At 43.4% G+C, this 24523-nt stretch overlaps 1 protein-coding gene and 1 long non-coding RNA gene across 3 annotated transcripts; both read right to left on the reverse strand.

The window, feature by feature from the left end:
- Positions 1–3037: 3037 nt before the first annotated feature.
- Positions 3038–3952, reverse strand: LOC134220016 (uncharacterized). 2 transcript variants are annotated; one of them, XR_009981742.1, is made up of 3 exons: positions 3692–3935; positions 3484–3623; positions 3038–3421 (listed from the first exon to the last, which is right to left on the reverse strand). It is a non-coding gene; the product is annotated as an uncharacterized LOC134220016 (long non-coding RNA). The 2 variants fall into 2 exon arrangements; XR_009981741.1 differs by having other exon boundaries at positions 3484–3952.
- Positions 3953–19197: 15245 nt separating this feature from the next.
- Positions 19198–21329, reverse strand: LOC134220017 (retinoblastoma-binding protein 5 homolog). The gene is made up of 6 exons (XM_062698946.1): positions 21173–21329; positions 20653–21080; positions 20414–20595; positions 20219–20338; positions 19520–20160; positions 19198–19453 (listed from the first exon to the last, which is right to left on the reverse strand). Exons 1-6 carry the CDS (start codon positions 21189–21191, stop codon positions 19368–19370), a joined length of 1476 nt encoding a protein of 491 aa, XP_062554930.1. The 5' UTR covers positions 21192–21329; the 3' UTR covers positions 19198–19367.
- Between the last annotated feature and the right edge of the window lie 3194 nt (positions 21330–24523).

Genomic DNA, 24523 nt, shown 5'->3' on the forward strand with positions numbered 1-24523 from the left:
GTTCGTGGCCTTCCACGAAGTCGCCGGCCTCTATTTGGTTCTCTGTTGAATATTGTTTTTGCTATTCTTTCTCCGACATTCGCACTAAGTGACCAGTCCACTGAAGTCTGCCGTATTTTATACGATTCACAATATTTTCTTTTTTGTATACTTGATACAGATCATGATTCATGCGTCTTCTGCGCCACACACTATTTTCTAGTTTCCCTCCGAGTATTATACGCAGCACTTTTTGCTCGAAAATCCCGAAAGCTCTGCAGTCCGCCTCTTTTAACGTTCATGCTTCATGTCCTTAAAGGGCCACTGGTAGAATCAGAGTTTTATAGCAAATTTCGTTTCCGTCACCATGTACTTTGTCTTTGTCCTCGCCGTCTCGCTCCTCAGTGGGACAAAAGCCTCCACTACTGCTCTGTGACTGCGATCAATTCCAATGAGGTCGGTTTCGTCCGCAAAGCCCAAGAGCATATGCGACCGTGTGATGATTGTGTCGATCCTCTGCACGCCAGATCTCCTAATAACGCCTTCGAGTACAATGTTGAACAATAAATTCGATCAGTCTAAGGTCACAAACGATTTTGACACTTCGTCTGCAATCCGAATACTTGATTTCGAGCCATTCAGCGTTGCACGTATCAGTCTAATCAGTTTCGCCGGAAAACCATGTTCGGACTTTATTTACCACAGCTCATTTCTTTTCACTGAATCGTACGCTGCTTTGAAATCAATGAACAGATTATGAGTCTGCAAGTTGTACTCCCAGAATTTATCAAGGAATTGTCTCAGGATAAACATTTGATCCGTCGTTGAGCCCTCATGAAAACCTGCCTGGTATTCGCCGACGAAGGACTCTTCAAGCGGTCTCAGTTTGTTAAACAGGATATGCGACAAGATTTTGTACGTAGAGTACAGAAGGGTGATCCCTCTGTAATTGGCACGCTCTAGTCTGTGCTCTTTCTTATAGATTGGGTATATGAGGCCTCCAACCAGCCGGCATCCCTGGTTGGATTTCATCCCTCCATATTTTCTGGATAATGTGGTGAATTTATTGATGCAGCTGCTCACTGCCGTGTTTGAGAAACTCGACCGGAATCTCGTCTTTTCAAGCAGCTTTACTGTTTTTCAGCTCATTTAGAGCCTTCTTTACCTCGTCCAGCGTTGGTGGTTCCACAGCTTGACTGTCGCCGACTATGTTCATCGTGCTCCTTAATAAACCTTCATTTTCACCAGTCAACAAATCTTCAAAGTGCTCCTTCCACCTGGCTGCCACCATAGTCTTGTCTGCACGGATACAAATTTCATTCATTTGCTTCAAAAATATACATGTTTACTTCCAAAATGATAAAATGTTTGAATCAAACCTACTTATTTTTAAAACCAAATCCCTTTTTGTTTTATACGAACACTAGTGGGCAGCCCCTCGCTCGCTCTTGCAAAAGTAAACAAAAACTCGAGTTCGGATCGGATCCGATCGGAGGTCAACACTCAACAGAGAAGCAGGAGCAAGCGTGGAATAATATGCGTTTTCTTGCTTCCAAATTGATGATAAGGATGTTTTTCAGGTACAGAAAGGTAAGTAAATGAAATATGAACGATTCGAATTGTGAAATCTGGTAGTCAAATGCTACCAGAATATGAAAATTGGTAGAATTGTTAAGAAAATATTATGAATGGCCGAACCAAAACAATAATATCCATGTTTGCTTCAACATTTAGCTGGTTGAAACAACTTGAAACGCACATTTGATTTAAAAAAAAGTTTTCGTTCGCTTCAAATGCAACAATATGTTTGATCCAAACATATTTATTTTTGATGCCAGAACAAACTGAATTCTTGTTTGGATTTACCTAGAATATGTTTGTCTTTAACGTAGTTTTTTCTGCGTGTGTCAGGAAATTCCCTCTCGGTCATTGCACATAGGCCTATCCACGAGACGTTTAAAAACAGCTGATTGTATTGTCAATTGACAGTACTTCTATGAAAGTGACAGCTTCGGGGTTGCGGGCCTGTTCGGCGGTTGTAAACAAGTGCAGTCTCGGCAGTGTCACATGAAAAGGCCCATGGCGGGCACTGGCGCAGTCTTATGCCGCGCACCATTGACAGTTGCGTAAAACCTGCGCATATCGTTTCTATCCATGTTTTCCTGTGCTTCAGCTATCACACTCTCTTCGTGTTGTCTTTTTTCAGCGGTGGATTCGTTTCTTTTCTGCCCTTGCTACACTATACCGCTCACTCGCTGGCACTCCTCATCAAACCAACTATTTCGTTGGCGTTGCTGTTCAGTAACTATAAGGGCCGATGTCCACGTAGCGGTTTTTCAAGCTGCGTTGACGCAGCGTTATTCGGCGTTGAATCAGGCTGGGAATGCACACGACAAGCGGTAATTTGCCGCAAAACTTCTAACGTCAAACCTATCTGTCACGCCAAATGTCATCCGCCTGCCAGCTGTTGTCAGTCTGTCATTTTTCATTCTCTTCCAATATGAATCGAGTTCTCCATTCACATAAAGACATCAAACGTGAAATATATTTAGATTTTGATGTGTATGAAGCACATCGCCCCCGAACAATATTCAATGGGTATAATGCTATTCTAAACATTTCATGAGCTTTAACATACCTATATGATGACAGACTAGTGAAGGTAACTCAGTATTATTCCAAAATAAAAAGTTCAATTAATGCTTTTTAGTATAGAGTAGAAAAAATAACTCACTGTAGATTTAAAAGTCTCCCATTACTTCTAAAATGAAAAGTTTGAACTTTTGAAATTAATTGTAGATCTGTGAAATTGAAATCGTGCCGCACAATTCGATTGTTTGAATAAAAACGTTTTCAATACAGAGAGACAGAAATTTGGCCTCGCTTTGCTTAATCCCAAAATGTTTTCTACAATCATAATAAATGAATATTATTACAATTTCATAATGTTGCTCATTCTTTATCTCCAACTTAAATTTATTACTTCATAGGAGGAGATTAATCTTGAATAATAGTGGATTCAGGCATTCAATTGTTCTTGTCTTGAATTGAGCATCTGTTGCATTTGGGGTACGATTTTTATTAGTTCCATTTATCGGTAATCATTTGCTCACGAATAAAAAGTCATTAAACATTTTGGTCAGATACTGCAGTCACTCCTACAAATAAGATGCTCAAAATCTTCCTCCGAAAGCATCACAAGCGATTGCTGGCGTGTTGCTACGTTTGTCGTTGTTCTTCCAAAGAAGTGCTATCTAAATGCCAAACGTCGTTATTATCATTGCAATTTTTACTTCACTGCAACACGGACCGATCGCAGTAGCGTTGCCCACAACACTAGAAGAAATGCATTAGTACTGTAGCTCACCATCTCTTTATCTGATCTCGTTTCTTTTTGCAATTGCAATCCACATTATTTGACGATTTCCTTCCGTTGACATTCCTAAAAACATGAACATATATCAGCAATAGAAAAGCCAAGATATAGGAACCTCCGTATCAAACCTATATTTAATAATTCTTCCCATGGCGGAACTGGTATCGCCTTCCTTGGTGTATACAGGGTCCCGCGGAATGTTGGTTGGAACTTTGTTGGTTGAATTTTGCCTGGTCCGTTATTCATCCCAAAACTGCCACATCACCGTCTGTTCGGAAATCAATTTATTCTGATAAAGTTGGTACAATTAACGTCACAACACTATCCGGCACATACTTCCGTTGACTTTGACTCTATCCACCAGCCTGTGATGGTTGCATGTCAGTTCTTTCCAAAGGTGTTTTGACCGCGACTGGTACTAACACAGGAACGAAAGAAACACTTACCGCTCCGAACTATTACAATTGCTATTATTTAAAGAAGCTAGATTTGAAAAGTGTTGCAATTTGCAAATTAATTTGCGAAACCAATATGAACTGATTTGCGAAGTATTTTTGTTTGTTTTGATTTCGCTCTGACACATTCTTTCACATCACAGATTTTCCCATTAGAAATCTTATTGGAAAGAAAAAGAATAGAGAAATGTAAAAAAAAAATACTAGCGTGCACTCTGCGCTCCTGTGAGGAATTGCGGTAACTTTGCGGTAGCTCTCGCCGCAAATGAGACGCGTGTCGACGCCGCGTTAACGCAATCATGCGCGTGCATGATTCTATTTGATGTTGGGTACTTCTTACCGCAATTGCGTTGACGCTGCGTGCTCGCAAGTTCAAAACCGCTACGTGGACATCGGCCCTAAGGCGCTCGCCAGAGTAAACGCGACGTGCGATGCGACGCAACTCACGCAAAGGTTTAGCACAGTCATACAGTGAACGTATAAAAATAGACGTGTTGCCTAGTGTTAGGCCATCGCAGATTGCCCGAGGCCCGGAGATACGTTGCTAGACTTAGAAACCCAAAGAACTAAGTAGCTGTTTTGCATCTTCAACTTTTGCTATCAACAAAAGTTGCATTTCGAGGGCGAACACGATACAAACGGGCGCGAAACAGACAACGGAGGAAAAAAGCGCCAGCAGGAAGATCGTGACCGTAAAGAGACGGAGCAACTGTACCGCGCTAATAACGCACGGAAGTTCTATGAGAAGTTAAACCGTTCACGTAAGGGCCACGTGCCACAGCCCGATATGTGTAAGAACATAAACGAGAACCTTCTTACAAACGAGCGTGAGGTAATCCAAAGATGGCGGCAGCACTACGAAGGGCACTGGAATGGTGATGTGGCAGACAACGGTGGCGGTATGGTAATGAACCTAGAAGCTAGGTGCGCAGGACATACGACTTCCGGCTCCGAATTTCGAGTTTCAGGGGCATTCTCGAGTCCCTTCGAAACGCGCACGGAGTTACGGTAAGGTGATGATCTATCGTGTCTGCTATTAAACATCGCTTTGGAAGGGGTAATACAAAGGGCAGGGATCGACAAGAGTGGTACAATTTTCACGAAGTCCGTCGAGTTATTTGGTTTCGCCGACGACATAGATATTATGGCACGTAACGTAAGGCCTACATCAGACTGAAAAGCGAAGCTAAACGGACTGCACTAGTCACGTTAAAGACGAAGTACATGATAGGAAGAGGCTCAGGAGAGGACAACGTGAGCTACCCATCACGAGTTTGTATTGGTGGTGACGAATTCGAGATGGTTAAAGAATTCGTGTACTTGGGCTCACTAGTGACCTCCGAATACAATACCAGAAGAGAAATTTGGAGACGCATAGTGACTGGAAATCGTACGTACTTTGGACTCCGCAAGACGCACCGATAGAATAATGTTCGCCGCCGTACTGAACTGACAATCTACAAAACGCCCATTAGACCGGTAGTCATCTACGGACATGAGACCTGGACGATGCTCCTGGAGGACCAATGCGCACTTGGTGTTTTCGAAAGGAAAGTGCTGCGTACCATCTATGGTGGGGTGCAGATGGCAGACGGTACGTGGAAGAGGCGAATGAACCACGAGTTCATCGTTCACACCGCGAAAATCGGAAGACCGGGCACGTAGCCAGAATGTCGGACAGTAACCCGGTGAAATGGTTCTCGACAACGATCCGACGGGCACAAGAAGGCGTGGTGCGTAGCGGGCAAGGTGGATCGATCAGATGGAAGATGACTTGCGGACCCCCCGTAGACTGCGTGGTTGGCGACGTGCAGCCATAGACCGAGCCGAACGGAGAAGACTTTTATGTATTGCACAGGTCACTCCGGCCTTAGTCTGGTAATAAAAAAAGAGCTTCGAACTACAAGAAACTTATTCATTACGTCATATGCAATAAATCGAGATAAAATTATTTTCTATTATTGCCCGTTGCATAAATTTTTAGACTCTGGCGTAACTTCGTTTTGCTTTGAATTTTTAGCGTGCACACCAATACATTTAAACTACTTTTGTAATTGTTTTTTGTTGTTGTTATTTAACGTACACACGTGTTTTTGTTCACTCAAACAAACAGCAAACAGTACTAATTAATTTGTATCTGTGACACGGGGAAAATATTTACGCAAATAATTTTCGCGCAGGAGTCTAATAAGGCGGAATCTGCGCAATATTAGACTGAATAATACTGAAATAAAATGATTCAACATGAAAAGTCAAACTTATTTTGATATTTTTATTTCGATATCATCTTCAATAAATTAAAACAAAATAGGAACTGAATTAGCTATTTTTCTGATAACAAGACTTACAGAAAATAACTAAATGTTAACTAATCTAGTTTGTAAATTTTGATTTCGCATAATAGAGAAGTTTCATAAAGTACGTCACGCAAAAGTTGGCGATTTTTAACCCCCCTCCCCCTTCGTCACGCTTTTGTAACAAACCTAAAATTTTTGTGTGGATTGTCACGCTGCTCTGAACCCCCCTCCCCCCAAGAAGCATGAAGTACTTTGTGGATTGCCGTGTTCGATCAAACGAGTAACTAAATAACATAGCATTATTTTGATATCACTATATGATCCATGAATGAAATTGAGATACAGTGGGTCCAAAAAGTATTCGTCTAGCTGCAAATTCTTTAGTAAAATGTAAAACTTAGGCGTGATAGAAGTGAAATCAAAAAACTTTCTTCTAAATTTGGTAGAAAACTTATCAACGCATGATTATTATTCAAAAACAAATAGAAATTTCAATTACTTTTTCTGGTATGTAGAGAATATCTAAATTTCGTCAATTTCGCTCGCTCAAAAAGTATTCGTCTATTCAGAAAATAATCGAGTGAAACACGAATATAATAGTTTTATTCGCATGTAATTACATTAGCACACTCTAGTGATGTCTAGCAACATTTTTGTGAATATTCAATGACAGATCAAATCATATTTTTGTTTTGTTTGAATTTGGCGCGGAAAATAGAAGCACCATGGGTGGGAAAAGTCAAAAGATGAGTCCAAATGAAAAAAAAAACTTATTCTACGCCTGCATAATTAGTGCAAGTTGACTTATGACTTTGCGAGAAATGTGGGTAGACCAAGGGTAGCAAAAATTCAACCATTTAATTGGTGATTGATCGCATCAGCGCCACAGAAAATCTAACAAAACAAATAACAGAGTGGTCGTCAGCGATGGTAAATTGATAACGATGAGCGATTTATTGTGCGGAAAATAAAAAAATCCTTAAAAACGAGTTCACCTATATAGGCAAGTGAGTTGGAGAGAAGAAGTGGTCAGATATGAACCAATACGAACAGAAATACCTGTGAAAATTATGAGTTTAATGGGCGAGTATCACGGAAGAAAATTCAAGTGAGCCATCAAATTATCAAAAACAGCTCGATTTCAGCTCGCTGGACGAAGGATGATTTTCGGAATCAAGTCATGTTATCTGACGAAAGCAAGTACAGCATATTTGGATCAAATGGCCGATGTATGGTATGGCGGAAAAGGAATATTGAGATACAGCTGCAGAATCTCTTTTGAGCAGTAAAGCATGGTGGGGGCTCCGTCATAGTCTCTGAGGTGCTTGAGCGCAACCGGTGTGGGAAAATTTCACATTATTGAAGGAATTACGTATCACAAAATGTTCATCCGCATTTTGAAAGAAAATTTGAACGCCAGTGCTGAAAAATTGGGCTTACAGGGAACATACATCCACCGACGAACCGACGTGTCACTGGCGCTCTCTGATTGTCTCACACTTTTTAACGGTAATTCGCTTTTGCGGGCGATCGCTCCTGTCAAATGAGCTAAGACACAACTCCGCTGCAATGTTGATACACGTAGGTTGGTGGCTGAGCTACGAACACTTCGCGAGCCATTATGGGCGTGGCGGTAGTGTTCGATGATTTTTCATCATGGCGTCGTGGGCAGCAAATTTGAATTATTTTCTATGGAGTGACACGTCGGTTCGTCGGTGATACATCTTACGGGTGATAATTACCTCAAGCACACAGCCCAAAGTATTAAGCTGTAGCTACTCTATAATACTCCAATCAACTCAAAACGCCTCCTCAGAGCCCTCCATTGGAAGGTTCTGGACGACAAACTTTTCAGGAAATTCGTGAAAGTCATATTTCCAACAACAACGAATTGAAATTAGTGTTGAAAGAAGAATGGAAGAATATTCCGTCCCCCGTTACGGCTAATTTGGTCAGTTCCATGCCACAAGAACTACAGCCCGTAATAGATACACAGGGGAATCCAACGAAATATTAAATTCCATCCAGCATTTTACGTGTGGTAATGGCCGCCACAGTTAAACACACTTTTTGGTGGGATGCATTCGGTTTGATGTTTGGCTTGTGTCGTATGACACCGCAGCGATCATCATCATCATAAATTCATCATTATGATGATAAAAACTTATCGTTTTTGTGTCATACGACATAAGCCAGACTTCAAACTGTTACCACCCTGCCAGAAACTGAGTTGGATTGTGGCGGCCATTAGCACTCGTAAAATGCTGGATTCTACAACACTTGTTTTCGTTTCAAAAGCGCGCTAAACCTGAATGGACGAATTCTTTTTGAGCCTGTGTTTAATGAATTGTTATGTTTTGTTACCTTTGTTTTTGTTATTGTTTTATTTTTGTTTGATTTTTAACAATAAAGATGAATTGATTAATTTGCTACACAATGTAATCGATAGTTTTATTTTTTTTGAGCTTATTAGATTCTATCTTTGACATTTTCTAGAAAACACACAGCTAGACGAATACTTTTTGGACTCACTGTAGTTTTTTTGTTTTTGCTCGATATAGTCAAGTCATTATTATATTGAATACTGAAGTGCAGCGGTTCTCAACCTGGGGTACATGTTCCCCCGGGGGGTACCTTCGCTGGCCGCAGGGGGTACCTCGGACAAAAGTGCGTAATGGCGGATGTATTACAATTATTATTCAATCTTATTGATAAAGTTTTGACAATCGGGTTTTTTATTTCAAAACTTTGTCTTGTACATAATAAGTATGGCGTTCAGTAAATTAAAGCCAATTGAATCCTGCCCTGCCGTAATCTGGAAAAGTAACGCATGCGCCAAATTACAACCTACATGTTTTCCATTTTTCTGTTAAAGAGGTCGATGAATATTACTCGTTAACACCATTTTTGGAAATGGGCGTATACGTAACTTTGCCAGATTACGGCAGTGCCCTTCACAACCAGCACATGGTATGGAGGGCTGCGGGACAAAAGATCAACAGGATGAAACATCGAATGAACACATTTTAAAAATCTTCTATTTGATCGAAACAAAATAATGTTAAGAATATGCTTCTGAACTAAAATATAGAGTCTAAAGATTCTGAAGCCACCATTTGAGAGACCTGGAGGGTTTTTTTTCGCAAAGTTAGTTGATTTATTGCACAAGGATTGTTAGCCTCCTTCTACGCTTCTCAAATGCCTCCTTGCAAGCTGCTTGGAAGCCTCATTTTAAGAGACCTCTTTTCAAAAGGCTCGGAACCCACCCTTTCAGATGCTTGGAAGCCTCTTTTCAAGTGGCTCGGAACCTTTCTTTCGAGAGGCTCGGAGGACTCTTTTCAAGAGATTCGAAAGCAACCTTTCAAGAGGCCCGGAAGCCTCCTTCCAAGAAGCCCGGAAGCCTCCTTTCAAGAGGCCCTAAACCCACGCAGCACATATGTTGTACAACTCATATACAACCAAATTTGGTCACATTTGAGTTGCTGCAACTCAATCAGTGTGAGTTATGCTTCTCGGGAAGCCTCCTTTCAAGAGGCCCGGAAGCCCCTTTTCAAGAGGCCCGGAAGGCCCTTTTCAAGAGGCCTGGAAGCCTTCTTTCTAGAGGCCCGGAAGCCTTTTTTCAAGAGGTCCGGAAGCCTACTTTCAAGAGGTCGGGAAGTCTAGTTTCATGAGGCTCGGAAGCCCTCAATAGTTATAAAAATCATGTTGCAAGCTTTTAGCCACCTTCTACGTTTCTCGGAAGACCCTTTCCAAGCAGCTTGAAAGCCTCCTTTCAAAAGGCCTTCTTTCAAGTGGTTCGGAATCTTTCTTGTAGGAAGCTTAATGTATAATTTGTATTGGGAAGCTTCACGGAAAAATGAAAAGTTTGATCCAACTTCATGGAGAGCCGGTAAGGCCCGTTAATTTTAAGGTCTATTTTTCATGTCTCTTATAAGTTACGCTTATTTTCATTCACAGAAAAAAAGGGGTGGCACAATTAATGCAAAAGCTCCAGGGGGTACTTCTCAACCTGGGGTATATATGTACCCCTGCGGGTAGCTTCGCTGATCTCAGGGGGTACCTATGACAGAAATGCGTAATGGCGGATGTTGCGTTACCCGTTGTCTAGATGGGCGAAATGAATTCTCCTGTTGAACAGATTAGAACTGATTTAGAGTTCGCAGATAAAGAATCTATCATCGGGTGGGAAGTCTTTTAACAAATCGATGGCCATTTTTGGTATGCTATTAATGAGAAATACAGCTTGTGGTTCCTTTGGAAATAAGATATTTTCGTGCTAAACACATGATGTCTGCCACCGGGGGTGTGCAGGACCCATAAGTAAGTGAGTAGAAACACATGATGATTCTGTTAGAAAACACCCCCCATCCCCTGCACAAAGTGGCCACATACTCATTCTGAAGAAACCCTCATGAAATTGTTTCGGAAGCATGACCTTTTGGGTAATTAGGCCATAGGATGTTTGCAACGGACATTCTCAAACAAGTTTCCATGGGGCCCCTTATTTAGAAGAAACCATGGCTATCTTCTCTTCCTCGAATGGGTTAACATGACAACTGGAACTTGACCTACTTTTCAACAATTTTATTAGTATATCCACAGTAAATCAATTGAAAGCTTTTCTATAACGATCAAATGTTTAACGGTAGAGTTGTAAGCGAATGTAAATAATGTTTCATAAAAAACCACGGGGATGACAAGCTACGCCATCTTTGTCACATCTTTTCTGAGTCACCAATACGAGTGCACTGCGAATGCAACATAAACAATTCCGAGGGTGAATATGATATAAAACGAACAAAGGCCTAGACAGTACCTTGTGCAAGTAGTATTCTGAAGAATTGAGCAAATAAGTTGAACATTCTTATGTTTAAAGCATGGAATCGAGTGTAAAATAGTTTTAATTTATAGTTCGTTAATTTTTTTTCTCTATTTTCTCATGATTGTATCATGTTGGATTATTGAGTGGTATGGGCGTTTTGCATCATATTCTCCTGTAAAAACGTAAACATTCAAAATTCGCGCACATACTAATGCAAAATAAATAAGTATTGGGGTAATTTGACACTGGGGGATAAATTTATCCCCCAAAAAAGAACGAACAGGCAAACCTGTCAAAATCCATAGTAAAAAATAGGATGTCGGTCCTCTGTAAAAACTATTTCCTACTTTGCAAGGTAGAAATCAATCACCCACCACAAGGAGATGATGAACCAATGCACCATGCATCTCCATATGATTGTATGCTCATCAAGGAATGTAAAATAACAACATTGCCAATGACAACAACATTATCCTCTCTTGTAAATGTTGGGACAAAATCAACTCGCAATAAGCGTTTGTCCAAAACTGCAACAGAATAGGACAATGATCGCCTGCCACGCATTTTGAGAAGTAGTCGGTTTCCGATGATGTTTTTGGTTAAATTAGTATCAGTTATCATAGATTAGACATACACTTAACCATCTGTTGCCATGATTTGCGTTTTTCTCCTAAAATAAACAAGTTATCGCAGTTTGAAAAGTTCACAACAATTACCTCTCCATGATTGTTGCAAATAAAATGGAACGCAACAATGTCTTTATCCTCTGCAGATGGGGACAAAGAGTTATCGCTATTCTCTTTTGTCGCTTGTTTTTTGCATTTTTCAGCGACAATTACATTCCTTGATGCTCATACATCGAACATGTTCAAAACCTGTTGCCATAAAATGCAATAAATCTCCAAAAGTAATGAAATTACGAACTTGGTGTCTTCGACAAAGTTTTTCAGGAGAACTTTTGCTACAACTCTCCCAAAGACATGTACCTTCCATGCTGTAAAGTGGAAAAATATTTTTTTCATCTCGCTTTTAGGGATTGATCATAAGGCTGAAAATGTCTCGAAAATGCCATTACGCTAAATCACATAATTTCATTCATTTATTTATTTAACATCTAAACAGATAACACTGAATCAACAATTTGACGCCACAATGCACGGTTCGAGGCCGCATCTCTCCATCCTCGGATACGCCCCACGCTCGCCAAGTCGTTCTGCACCTGGTCTGCCCATCTCGCTCGCTGCGCTCCACGCCGTCTCGTACCTGCCGGGTCGGAAGCGAACACCATCTTCGCAGGTTTGCTGTCCGGCATTCTTGCAACATGTCCTGCCCATCGTACCCTTCCGGCTTTAGCTACCTTCTGGATACTGGGTTCGCCGTAGAGTTGGGCGAGCTCATGGTTCATTCTTCGCCGCCACACACCGTCTTCTTGCACACCGCTAAAGATGGTCCTAAGCACCCGTCTCTCGAATACTCCGAGTGCTTGCAAGTCCTCCTCGAGCATTGTCCATGTTTCATGTCCGTAGAGGACTACCGGTCTTATTAACGTCTTGTACATGACACATTTGGTGCGGTGGCGAATCTTTTTCGACCGCAGTTTCTTCTGGAGCCCGTAGTAGGCCCGACTTCCACAGATGATGCGCCTTCGTATTTCACGACTAACGTTGTTGTCAGCCGTTAGCAAGGATCCGAGGTAGGTCGACCACCTCGAAGGTATCCCCGTCTATCGTAACACTGCTTCCCAGGCGGGCCCTGTCGCGCTCGGTTCCGCCCACAAGCATGTACTTTGTCTTTGACGCATTCACCACCAGTCCAACTTTTGTTGCTTCACGTTTCAGGCGGGTGTACAGTTCTGCCACCTTTGCAAATGTTCGGCCGACAATGTCCATGTCATCCGCGAAGCAAATAAATTGACTGGATCTGTTGAAAATCGTACCCCGGCTGTTACACCCGGCTCTCCGCATGACACCTTCTAGCGCAATGTTGAACAACAGGCACGAAAGTCCATCACCTTGTCTTAGTCCCCGGCGCGATTCGAACGAACTGGAGTGTTCGCCCGAAATCTTCACACAGTTTTGCACACCATCCACCGTTGCTTTGATCAGTCTGGTAAGCTTCCCAGGGAAGCTGTTCTCGTCCATAATTTTCCATAGCTCTACGCGGTCTATACTGTCGTATGCCGCCTTGAAATCAACGAACAGATGGTACGTTGGGACCTGGTATTCACGGCATTTTTGAAGGATTTGCCGTACAGTAAAGATCTGGTCCGTTGTCGAGCGGCCGTCAACAAAGCCGGATTGATAACTTCCCACGAACTCGTTCACTAATGGTGACAGACGACGGAAGATGATCTGGGATATCACTTTGTAGGCGGCATTAAGGATGGTGATCGCTCGAAAGTTCTCACACTCCAGTTTGTCGCCTTTCTTGTAGATGTGGCATATAACCCCTTCCTTCCACTCCTCCGGTAGCTGTTCGGTTTCCCAGATTCTGACTATCAGTTTGTGCAGGCAAGTGGCCAGCTTTTCCGGGCCAATCTTGATGAGCTCAGCTCCGATACCATCCTTACCAGCTGCTTTAATGGTCTTTAGCTGTTGAATGGCATCCTTAACTTCCCTCAAGGTGGGGGCTGGTTGGCTTCCATCGTCCGCTGAACTGACGTAGTCATCTCCTCCGCTGCCTTGACTTTCACTGCCTGTACTCTCAGCGCCATTCAGATGTTCCTCGTAGTGCTGCTTCCACCTTTCGATCACCACACGTTCGTCCGTCAAGATGCTCCCATCCTTATCCCGGCACATTTCGGCTCGCGGCACGAAGCCTTTGCGGGATGCGTTGAGCTTCTGATAGAACTTGCGTGTATCTTGAGAACGGCACAGCTGTTCCATCTCCTCGCACTCCGCTTCTTCCAGGCGGCGTTTCTTCTCCTGAAAAAGGCGGGTCTGCTGTCTCCGCTTCCGTCTATAACGTTCCACGTTCTGCCGGGTACCTTGCTGCAGCGCGACCGCCCGCGCTGCGTCCTTCTCCTCCAGAATCTGTCTGCACTCTTCGTCGAACCAATCGTTCCGTCGACTTCGACCCATATACCCGACGTTGTTCTCCGCTGCGTCGTTAATGGCTGCTTTAACTGTACTCCAGCAGTCCTCAAGAGGGGCCCCATCGAGCTCACCCTCTTCCGGCAACGCTGCCTCGAGATGCTGCGCGTATGCAGTGGCGACATCAGGTTGCTTCAGTCGCTCTAGGTCGTACCGCGGCGGTCGTCGGTACCGAACATTGTTGATGACGGATAGTTTTGGGCGCAGTTTAACCATCACCAGATAGTGGTCAGAGTCGATGTTAGCGCCACGATATGTCAGAACTTCGATAATGTCGGAGAAGTGCCGTCCATCAATCAGAACGTGGTCGATTTGTGATTCTGTCTGCAGTGGTGATCTCCAGGTGTACCGATACGGGAGGCTGTGTTGGAAGTAGGTGCTACGAATGGCCATATTCTTGGAGGCGGCGAAATCAATTAGTCGCAGGCCGTTTTCGTTCGTCAGTCGGTGAGCACTGAATTTTACAATAGTCGGTCTAAACTCCTCGTCTTGGCCAACCTGAGCGTTCAAATCTCCTATGATGATTTTGACGTCGTGTCTTGGGCAGCTGTCGTACTCACGTTCCAGCTGCGCGTAGAATGCGTCCTTATCATCATCAGTGCTTCCGGAGTGTGGGCTATGGACGTTGATTATGCTGAAGTTGAAGAACCGGCCTTTGATCCTCAACCTGCACATTCTTTCATTGATCGGCCACCACCCGATCACGCGCCTTTGCATATCGCCCATCACTATGAAAGCTGTTCCCAGCTCGTGTGTGTTGCCGCAGCTCTGGTAGATGGTATGATTACCTCTAAACGTTCGCACCATTGATCCCTTCCAACAAACCTCCTGCAGCGCTACGATGCCGAATCCACGGTCCTTGAGCACATCGGCGAGTATGCGTGTGCTCCCGATGAAGTTGAGAGATTTGCAGTTCCACGAACCGAGTTTCCAATCGCTAGTCCCTTTTCGTCGCAGTGGTCTTCGCCGATGGTTCCGGTCCGTACTCTCTTGTTGATTGTTCGTTGCTTATGATTTTTAAAGGCTGGCTTGCAGGGCCTGACACCAAACACCCTAAATTTCCGGAGGACCATTCCTCCTTATTTCCGGTGCACAGTTTCACTTAGAGTCCCTCGCTGGCACTCGGACGATGATCAGCCGCCCCTAACATGGAGAACAGACGCTGTTGTGAGCCGATCCTGACATGGAGAACAGACGCTCAATAAGATTTGCACCTCCGGAGAGGAGCAAACCCCCCCTTCCCTGTCAGCATACGACCATAGTTCCCACCGGGGTTGGTTACCCGATCTTCCCTAAGGTTGCTCGTATCCCAGCCAGCACCGCGGGGAGGTAGGGATAGGAGTTGCTGGGTAAGAGGCTAAGGACCGCGAGATGGGGTCTATTTTATTCCTTCAGGTACGCGAAGTACCAATGGTACGCTTTACCCAGCATTTGCCGTGCCAAATCACATAATAAAGGTACTATTAAATAAACGCGCTCAAAACACGATTTTAGTCATTGTTCTCACTTCTTTCTTCTTTATTTTTCTTTTTTTTTCTCTTTTCCTCCTAGCTTCTTTATTCTTCTCCCTCTTACTTCTCGCATATCATTTCTTACTCTTCACTTCTCACTTCTCACTTCTTACTACAGTAATATCCCGATTTCATCATCCCCTTGGTGAATTTTGGGGCGAGAAAATAGGAAATTTGACAAAATCGGATTTTTTTTAATTTTCAGTTTTTAATCTATTTCACAAATTTGAATCAATTTAGAAAGTTTAAATGCATGAACGGTACCCGTTCTCACTTGTCAAAATTCTTGACAGATACTCAGAAATGATTTATAATAAACGCTGTAAGTTATTCCTGAAATGGGTCGATAAACTCGGGTCGAAAATGTGATAAAATCGAAGGTAGACAAAATCGGAACAATACTGTGTCGCTTTTCACTTCTCTCTTCTCATTTCTTTCATTTCACTTTTCACTTTTCTCTTTCTACTTCTCACTGATCACTTCTCACTATTCACTCCTCACTTGTCATTCGACTTTGTGTTAGTGGATTGTTCTAGTAGGCTATGGACGGTTGATGGAATAATAAATCAGATTATTGTATGCGTCACAACAGAACAGATGTCTTTCATTCAAGGTACCACATCTGGCGACGAGGATTAAGGCTCGAATCCACAATTTTCATTATCAAACACTCATTATCAAATATTTCCCCCGATCTAGCGAAGAAGGATTTACGATTGGTATGAGATAAGTTATTAAATAAAAGTTTTAAATTTTTTTGTACAACTGCTATAAGCAGGACACTCCGCTGCTAGCAACAGGGAAAGGCATAAAGCCGCTACCGTGGGTAGAAAAAAAAAAGAGATTTACTGCTATTAAGCAGGACACTTTGCCATTGTGAGCAATATATATAAATATAAAAAAAAACTAAATGTTTGAAAAATAACAGCAAAGCTGTTACCATAGCAACCACTTCAATGAGTAATTTTACAATAAATTTTCAGTAATAGAAATTCAAAATGGAAAGCTGGAACATAAACCCGTTTAAATTCAACCACCTTCCTGAGACGCAAACCCGTAAAGAATGGATGCGCTGGAAGCGAAATTTTGAGGTCATTGTGGCAGCTAGCGAGGAGACAAATTCGAAAGATCAAAAATGTACTACTCGCCAAAGGGGGTCTCGAACTTCAGGATTTATTTTATTCAATTGACGGAGCAGATGTTACCGAAGACAAAAAAAAGAAATTGACCCTTACAAGACCGCCATAATCAAACTCGACGAACATTTTGCACCCAAGCAACATGAATCTTTTGAACGAAATGAATATTGCAAACTATCACCAGCTGTTGTACAAGATGGTCAACGTTGTGTCGATCAAGCAAAGCGTTGCAATTTCGGAAAAACTGAAGCTGAAGGTCGAGATCTACGAATTATGGATAAAGTGATCTACTACGCCCCCACTGAACTGAAAGAAAGGCTATTACAGAAAGAGAAATTAACTTTGGCACAACTGACACGCATAGTCAATTCCTAAATGGATTAGTGGAGAGACAGAATAGATCCCTTCTGAAGAGGTTGCAGATTAGCAATGTTTTGCGAAGAGATTGGAAGAAAGATTTGAACGATTATCTGTTGATGTATTATACAACACCGCATTCAACGACCGGAAAAACTCCAACAGAATTGTGCTATGGACGTACGATTAGATCAAAAATACCGTCGATCGATGACATTGAAACCATTCCACAATCATCGGATTATCGCGATCAGGACAAACTGAATAAGCAAAAAGGAAAAGATAAGGAAGACTGCAGACGGCATGCTCAAGAATCTGACATTCAAAGTGGAGATACTGTTTTGATGGAAAATCTTCTACCTGGAAACAAACTTCAAACAACATTCGGAAAAACAAAACATAAAGTATTGAGTCGCGCAGGTACTCGGGCTCTGGTAGAAAATCAAGAAACAGGAGTAACGTACCAAAGAAACATAGCACATTTGAAAAAGATTAATCCACCAACAACCTCAAGACCTACAGACAACCAATGTACAATAGAATCTCCAGATACAGTGCCTTCAGATGAAGAACCAGAATTCAGAGGATTTGAAAATGTTGAAGAAAACTTTACCGGAATGTAAAAATATATTATACAAAAAAAAACAAATAGTGTTTGGTTTTAAAAATTATAGGATAAATACATTTAAACTATTAATAATTGTAATTCAAAATTATATAAAAAAGGAGATGTGTTAGTGGATTGTTCTAGTAGGCTATGGACGGTTGATGGAATAATAAATCAGATTATTGTATGCGTCACAACAGAACAGATGTCTTTCATTCAAGGTACCACAGACTTAATAACCATTCGGCCTAATGTCCGTTGGTCATTCTGCCTAATGACCCAGCATCAGACCCACCTTTTTGGAAAAACATGTTTCCAAGAATTTTGATGCCAGGGTCTCTTCTAAATGAGTTTGTGGCCACTTCAGGCCCTCCGGGAACCTGTTCCAGAATGACCATTCCGGTTCATATCCATCCTATGGTCTCAACTACATGAATAACATGTTTCCGAAACAATTCCAAGAATTTTGATACCCATATTGCCAGGGTTTCTTCAGAATGAATTTGCGGCCACTATAGGGCCCACGGGAACCTATTCCGGGATGTCCGTTCCGAGTCCAAATGATCAGGTGGTCCTAATACGTTGTGAAGTCATAATCCTCGAATTTTCTACGAAACTGGTAACTCAGGATACAAGAAATCATCATTTGGATTCTATAAGATCAACTTCTCCATTTTTGAGACATGGTCTAGCAAATTCGGAATTCCGGTAACCGCATCGGATAGAGGACGAATTTTTTAATCCATAGCAAACGGAATCGTCCAAATCGGTTGAAAACTGACGAAGTTATGGTCATACCAAAAACGTGGGTACCCGGCTACCCTGTCGGTACGTTACGGGGTAAAAATATTCCAAAGCCCATTCCCCAAGGCCCCTTACTGGATTTTCATTTTGATACCACCTAAACCTAAATTTCGCAGAGTTTGAAGATGTCATGGAGTTTCAATTTCCTGCGATGCTTAGAACCCTAAAAAAAATCACTTGAAAACGAAAAAGGTACCCGGGTACCCTGTCGGTAACATAAGGGTTAGAAAGAAGTCTAGCAAGTCTTGTGGATGGAAGCTTAAAGAATCTGTAGAAGATCCACAGAACAAAGAAGGGGGATCTTTTCTACTATTCAGCATTCCAGAACAATTTTCCAATATAAATTCTTGATAAATTTTTTTAGACAGAAGCGTCCTCCGAACGGACATCTAAGAGACCGGAGCCGTCGTTTCGCCGTGTCTTCCATCTACTGCACGTTCTCCAACAAAGGATACGGATTGCTGACCAGCAATGAAGTTTCGCTCTCCAGCCTTCTGCAAATACTGCAATTTGCGTTGAGTTTCTTTAGCTGTATGGGTGGAATAGCTGGTCGACGCTGCGTACTCGATATTGTCCTTAGATACATTAATTCCATTATAAAGTCTCTCACATAAAGACATTCTAAGTTGTGGAAAAAGTGATCAAACACCATTTGGCCCTCGGTACGATCACACAATGCATGAACTACCAGAACAAAAACTTTCAAACATGAATGTAATATGATAGGCAAGTCATCGGGAATTACGAAACAATACTGCTAAGGAATGGAAATGTATATTTACAAACCGGTTGTGCACAATGTTTTACCTATCTATTATGAATATAATAAAATTCGCAAGATTTCTACAGTAAACCTTGATCATGAATTTGATTTCTTGATCGTTAAACGAAACAGTATATAAGCCGAATTACGTACCTAATAGTTATCCTATTTCTTCGGTCTACCAGCTGCTTTCCTACTCGCTGCCGTAACCTTGTCTTTGTTGGCTTTATTTTGGTTCAAAGGGTGTACATCTGGAAATAAAATTGAGCGATCGTCATTTATTTCTACTAAAACTAAATTAATAATTAAATTATTACCTTCAATCGGTGCATTGTCGAGAGCTATTTCATAAGAATTCGCCTTCCTTTTCTTAGAAGCAGGCTCATTTTCCTTCAGCGACATAGAATCATGACCCGAGTTATTGTTGAATCCCGTCGCCAGCGGATCGGAGTTGTCCTGTGAACCCCAGCCATCTTCCGGATCTTCCACTTCGGGAGCGATAGGCAGAAACTGCAGCGCATGTTCATCTTCATATTCTTCATCGGATGAGCAGAAGGCAGCAATCGGCTCAGCGGAAACCACATCAACCTCTACCTCTTCGTCCTGTTTGGATTCGGCAGCCAAATCAACTGATTTGTCTTCGTCGGTAATGTCGAACTCCGACTCCCGCTCTTCGTAATCCACATTTTCGTCAAGTTCTTTGAAATCGGGAGCAAATGCAGACCAGTTTTCCACCTGATTCTGAGCCCAAATCGAAACCAGTCCCGAACTTATGCTGGCAATAATGGGACGAACCGGGTGCCAAACTACATCCAATAACAACTCTCCTTTAGTACCGTGCAGGATTTTCACCAAATTTCCGATGGATTTCTCCCACACGTACAAAGCGTGTTGGCGGGCACTTCCAGCGCAAATGTACTCTCCATCACCAGAAAAGCAGCACTTCTTCCACGTAGTCCTAAACAGATTCAAATGTAATTATGAAATCTTCAACGTTCTTTAGGTATGCATCTTACTTGTTAACCAAATCCTGAAGTTTTTGGATGGGTTCGGGTTCCCCTTCCTTGCCACAAGCAACAACTTCTTTAGAGTCATAAACTCGTATCACACGATCAGAGGTATTTACAAGAAAAGCTCTACAATATTCAAATGAACAAAATGGTTTAGTCATGGTTCAAGCGTTTCGTCCAGAGAAAAAAAAATATACATACTCTCCCCTTCTGGCAAACTCTATACTTTTCACAGCTGTTGCACTGGAAGTTCCTACCGCTATCTTGAAACTCGCAACGATCTCCAATGTGTTCGAATTCATTACAAGAATTTTACCCTTCGCATTGCCAGAGTAAATGTGGATGCCTCGTCTATCAAATGATGCTACGATGTTGAGATCTCCCTGAAAAAATATGTATATTTATTTGAGAGTTAACCATATTAAAAAACTAAAACTCACATCATTGTCCAGTGGCAAGCACTGATGCTTTCCTCCGATGTCCACCAGAACCGCAGCATAACGCATAGGACAAACGAGAAATTTATTGTCGTTTCGCGGATGGAACTGGACCTTCAATATCGGCGACGGAAACCGATACTTGTGCTCACAGTCTCCACTCATCACGTCCCAGATGCAAACATTGTTATCCGTCGATGCCGACAGTAGCTTGTGGCCGTTCCGGGACCAACACAAACTGCACACCGGGTGAACGTGGGCGGAAATAATCTTTGCGATGCCTCTCGTCAGAAAGTCCCAAATAACGATGCGGCCATCGTTGCAACCCACGGCCAGCAGCGTTCCGTACTTGTTGAAGGCACACGTCACCGCTAAAGAGATACAGTCCAGCGAACCGTCGAACTCTTCCGGGTAGTTTTGACCGAATGATTCTGTGCGGAGTAGATACAAAACTTGTTATACGGTGCTCGCTGGCAATATTCAATGCCTTCGCACTTTTTGATGTGCAGTTTGAAATACTCACCAAGCAGTTGAAGATTCATTGTTGATAATATAAATTTGTACAATGATTCAGTGAAAAAAATCAAATAGTTTTGGCAAAATTACCTACTCTCACAAAATAAATGAAGCCATTCGAATACGACGCGATATAAACACAAACAAAATGCATGCATCAAGCCGACGTCGCGACGCGACAGAAATGTCAAAAGAGGGTGTAGGTATCTAGCTCTAAACTGTTTGTACTATAAAAAGCTGCCCGCTTTAAAGAATTCTGTTTGCTGCCATAAATGATTTTAAATACACTTTTTAATAATTAATTGATTGATAATTGGGCAGTGGTTTTCCTTTATCTTGTAAAAAACATGTTACCAAGGCTTATTCATTAAACTTCGCCATAATACAACAATTGGGGCAGCAGGGACTATGTCCAAGGGCTTGACGATCCCTCCCCAGGTCATTTGCGAGTTGTGGCGCCTGCCTAGGATGTGGTGGAGTTTGACAGTGGGCCCTGTAAAACCTCTATAAAAAGCTGCATGAATACGCAAGTAGGCTCCGCCAAAGCGACCGTATGCCGCTCAATGCGCACAAGCCCAAGTGCTGGTGTTAGGTGGGACGCTAAACAGCCCTGACACGACGGCCCTCCGACGAGACAGGAGGTTTGCGCAGGCCCAATAAGCCGCCTTTAAAAACAACTATTACGAACGACATAGAAGATAATACGACTCAATACAATCGGCAACGACCTAGGCGACGAATAAAGGATCACGATTGAAGCCTTGGAACATGGAACTGCAAGTCGCTAGGCTTCGTAGGTTGCGACAGGATAATCTAAGATGAATTACATCCCCGCAACTTCGATGTCGTAGCGCTGCAGGAAATCTGCTGGACATGACAGAAAGTGTGGAAAAGCGGGCATCGAGTGGCTACCTTCTATTAAAGCTGTGGCACCACCAACGAGCTGGGAACCGGCTTCATAGTGCTGGGAAAGATGCGCCAACGTGTGATTGGGTGGCAGCCAACGCAAGGATATGCAAGCTGAGGATAAAAGGCCGTTTCTTCAACTATAGCATCATCAACGTGCACTGCCCACACGAAGGGAGATCCGACGACGAGAAAGAAGCGTTCTATGCGCAGCTGGAGCAGACATACGATGGATGCCCACTGCGGGACGTCAAAATCGTCATCGGTGACATGAACGCTCAGGTAGGAAGGGAGGAAATGTATAGACCGGTCATCGGACCGGATAGTCTGCATACCGTATCGAACGACACCGGCCAACGATGCATAAACTTTGCAGCCTCCCGCGGAATGGTAGTCCGAAGCACTTTCTTCCCCCGCAAGAATATCCACAAGGCCACATGGAAATCATCCAATCAAGAAAGGAGAACCAAATCGACCACGTTCTAATCGACGGCAAATTCTTCTCCGACATCACGAACGATTATATAGTGCGACTATTGAATCCGACCACTACCTCGTTGCAGTATGCCTGCGCTCAAAACTTTCGACGGTGATCAACACGCGTCGGAGTCGTCCGCCGCAGCTAAACATTGGACGGCTACAAGACGGTAGTCTAGCCCAAGACTACGCGCAGCAGCTGGAAGGACACTCCCAACGGAAGAGCAGCTAGGCGCAGCATCTCTTGAAGATGGCTGGAGAGATATTCGATCCGCCATTGGAAGCACCGCAACCGCTGCAGTAGGTACGGTGGCTCCGGATCAGAGAAATGACTGGTATGACGGCGAATGTGAGCAGTTAGTTGAGGAGAAGAATGCAGCATGGGCGAGATTGCTGCAACACCGCACGAGGGCGAACGAGGCACGATACAAACGGGCGCGGAACAGACAAAACTCGATTTTCCGGAGGAAAAAGCGCCAGCAGGAAGATCGAGACCGTGAAGAGACGGAGGAACTGTACCCGGCTAATAACGCACGAAAGCTCTATGAGAAGTTGAACCGTTCACGTAAGGGCCACGTGCCACAGCCCGATATGTGTAAGGAACCTTCCATAAACGGGAACCTTCTTACAAACGAGCGTGAGGTGATCCAAAGGTGGCGGCAGCACTATGAAGAGCACCTGAATGGCGATATGGCAGACAACGGTGGCGGTATGGTTATGAACCTAGGAGCACGCGCGCAGGACATGCGACTTCCGGCTCCGAATCTCCAGGAAATCCAGGAGGAGATCGGCCGGCTGAAAAACAACAAAGCCCCTGGAGTTGACCAACTACCAGGAGAGCTGTTTAAACACGGTTGTGAGGCACTGGCTAGAGCGCTGCACTGGGTGATTACCAAGGTTTGGGAGGATGAGGTTCTGCCGCAGGAGTGGATGGAAGGTGTCGTGTGTCCCATCTACAAAAAAGGTGATGAGCTGGATTGTAGCAACTACCGCGCAATCACATGGCTGAACGCCGCCTACAAGGTACTCTCCCAAATTTGATACCGCCGACTAACACCAATGGCAAGAGAGTTCGTGGGGCAGTACCTGGCGGGATTTATGGGTAAACGCTCTACCACAGACCAGGTGTTCGCCAAACGACAGGTATTGCAGAAATGCCGCGAATACAACGTGCCCACACATCATCTATTTATCGACTTCAAAGCCGCATATGATACAATCGATCGGGACCAGCTATGGCAGCTAATGCACGAAAACGGATTTCCGGATAAACTGATACAGTTGATCAAGGCGACGATGGATCGGGTGATGTGCGTAGTTCGAGTTTCAGGGGCATTCTCGAGTCCCTTCGAAACGCGTAGAGGGTTACGGCAAGGTGATGGTCTTTCGTGTCTGCTATTCAACATCGCTTTGGAGGGAGTAATACGAAGGGCAGGGATTGACACGAATGGTACGATTTTCACGAAGTTCGTTCAGTTATTTGGTTTCGCCGACGACATTGATATCATGGCACGTAACTTTGAGAGGATGGAGGAAGCCTACATCAGACTGAAAAGTAGCTTCGCTACTTTTTCGGGTTAGACTTATCATCAACACGTCGAAGACGAAGTACATGATAAGAAGAGGCTCAAGAGAGGTCAGTGTAAGCCACCCACCACGAGTTTCTATTGGTGGTGACGAAATCGAGGTGGTTGAAGAATTCGTGTACTTGGGCTCACTGGTGACCGCCGATAACGATACCAGCAGAGAAATTCGGAGGCGCATAGTGGCTGGAAGGGCTGCGAAATGGTGAGTTGACATCCGGGAAGGGGCGCCTAACATAGCTCTGGTCCTCACAAGTTCCAATACTCACGCTTCCACGGGTCTTCCGATGACAATTGACCGCCAGCTAAGGGTTGCGTACTTAGCTGGTAGTGCAGCCTGGGCACTGTTGTCCTTCTGACATCAGCTAGAGTGAGAGGGTGCGTACTATGGG

Source organism: Armigeres subalbatus, chromosome 3 (genome assembly GCF_024139115.2).
Source record: "Armigeres subalbatus isolate Guangzhou_Male chromosome 3, GZ_Asu_2, whole genome shotgun sequence".
Lineage (NCBI taxonomy): Eukaryota > Metazoa > Arthropoda > Insecta > Diptera > Culicidae > Armigeres > Armigeres subalbatus.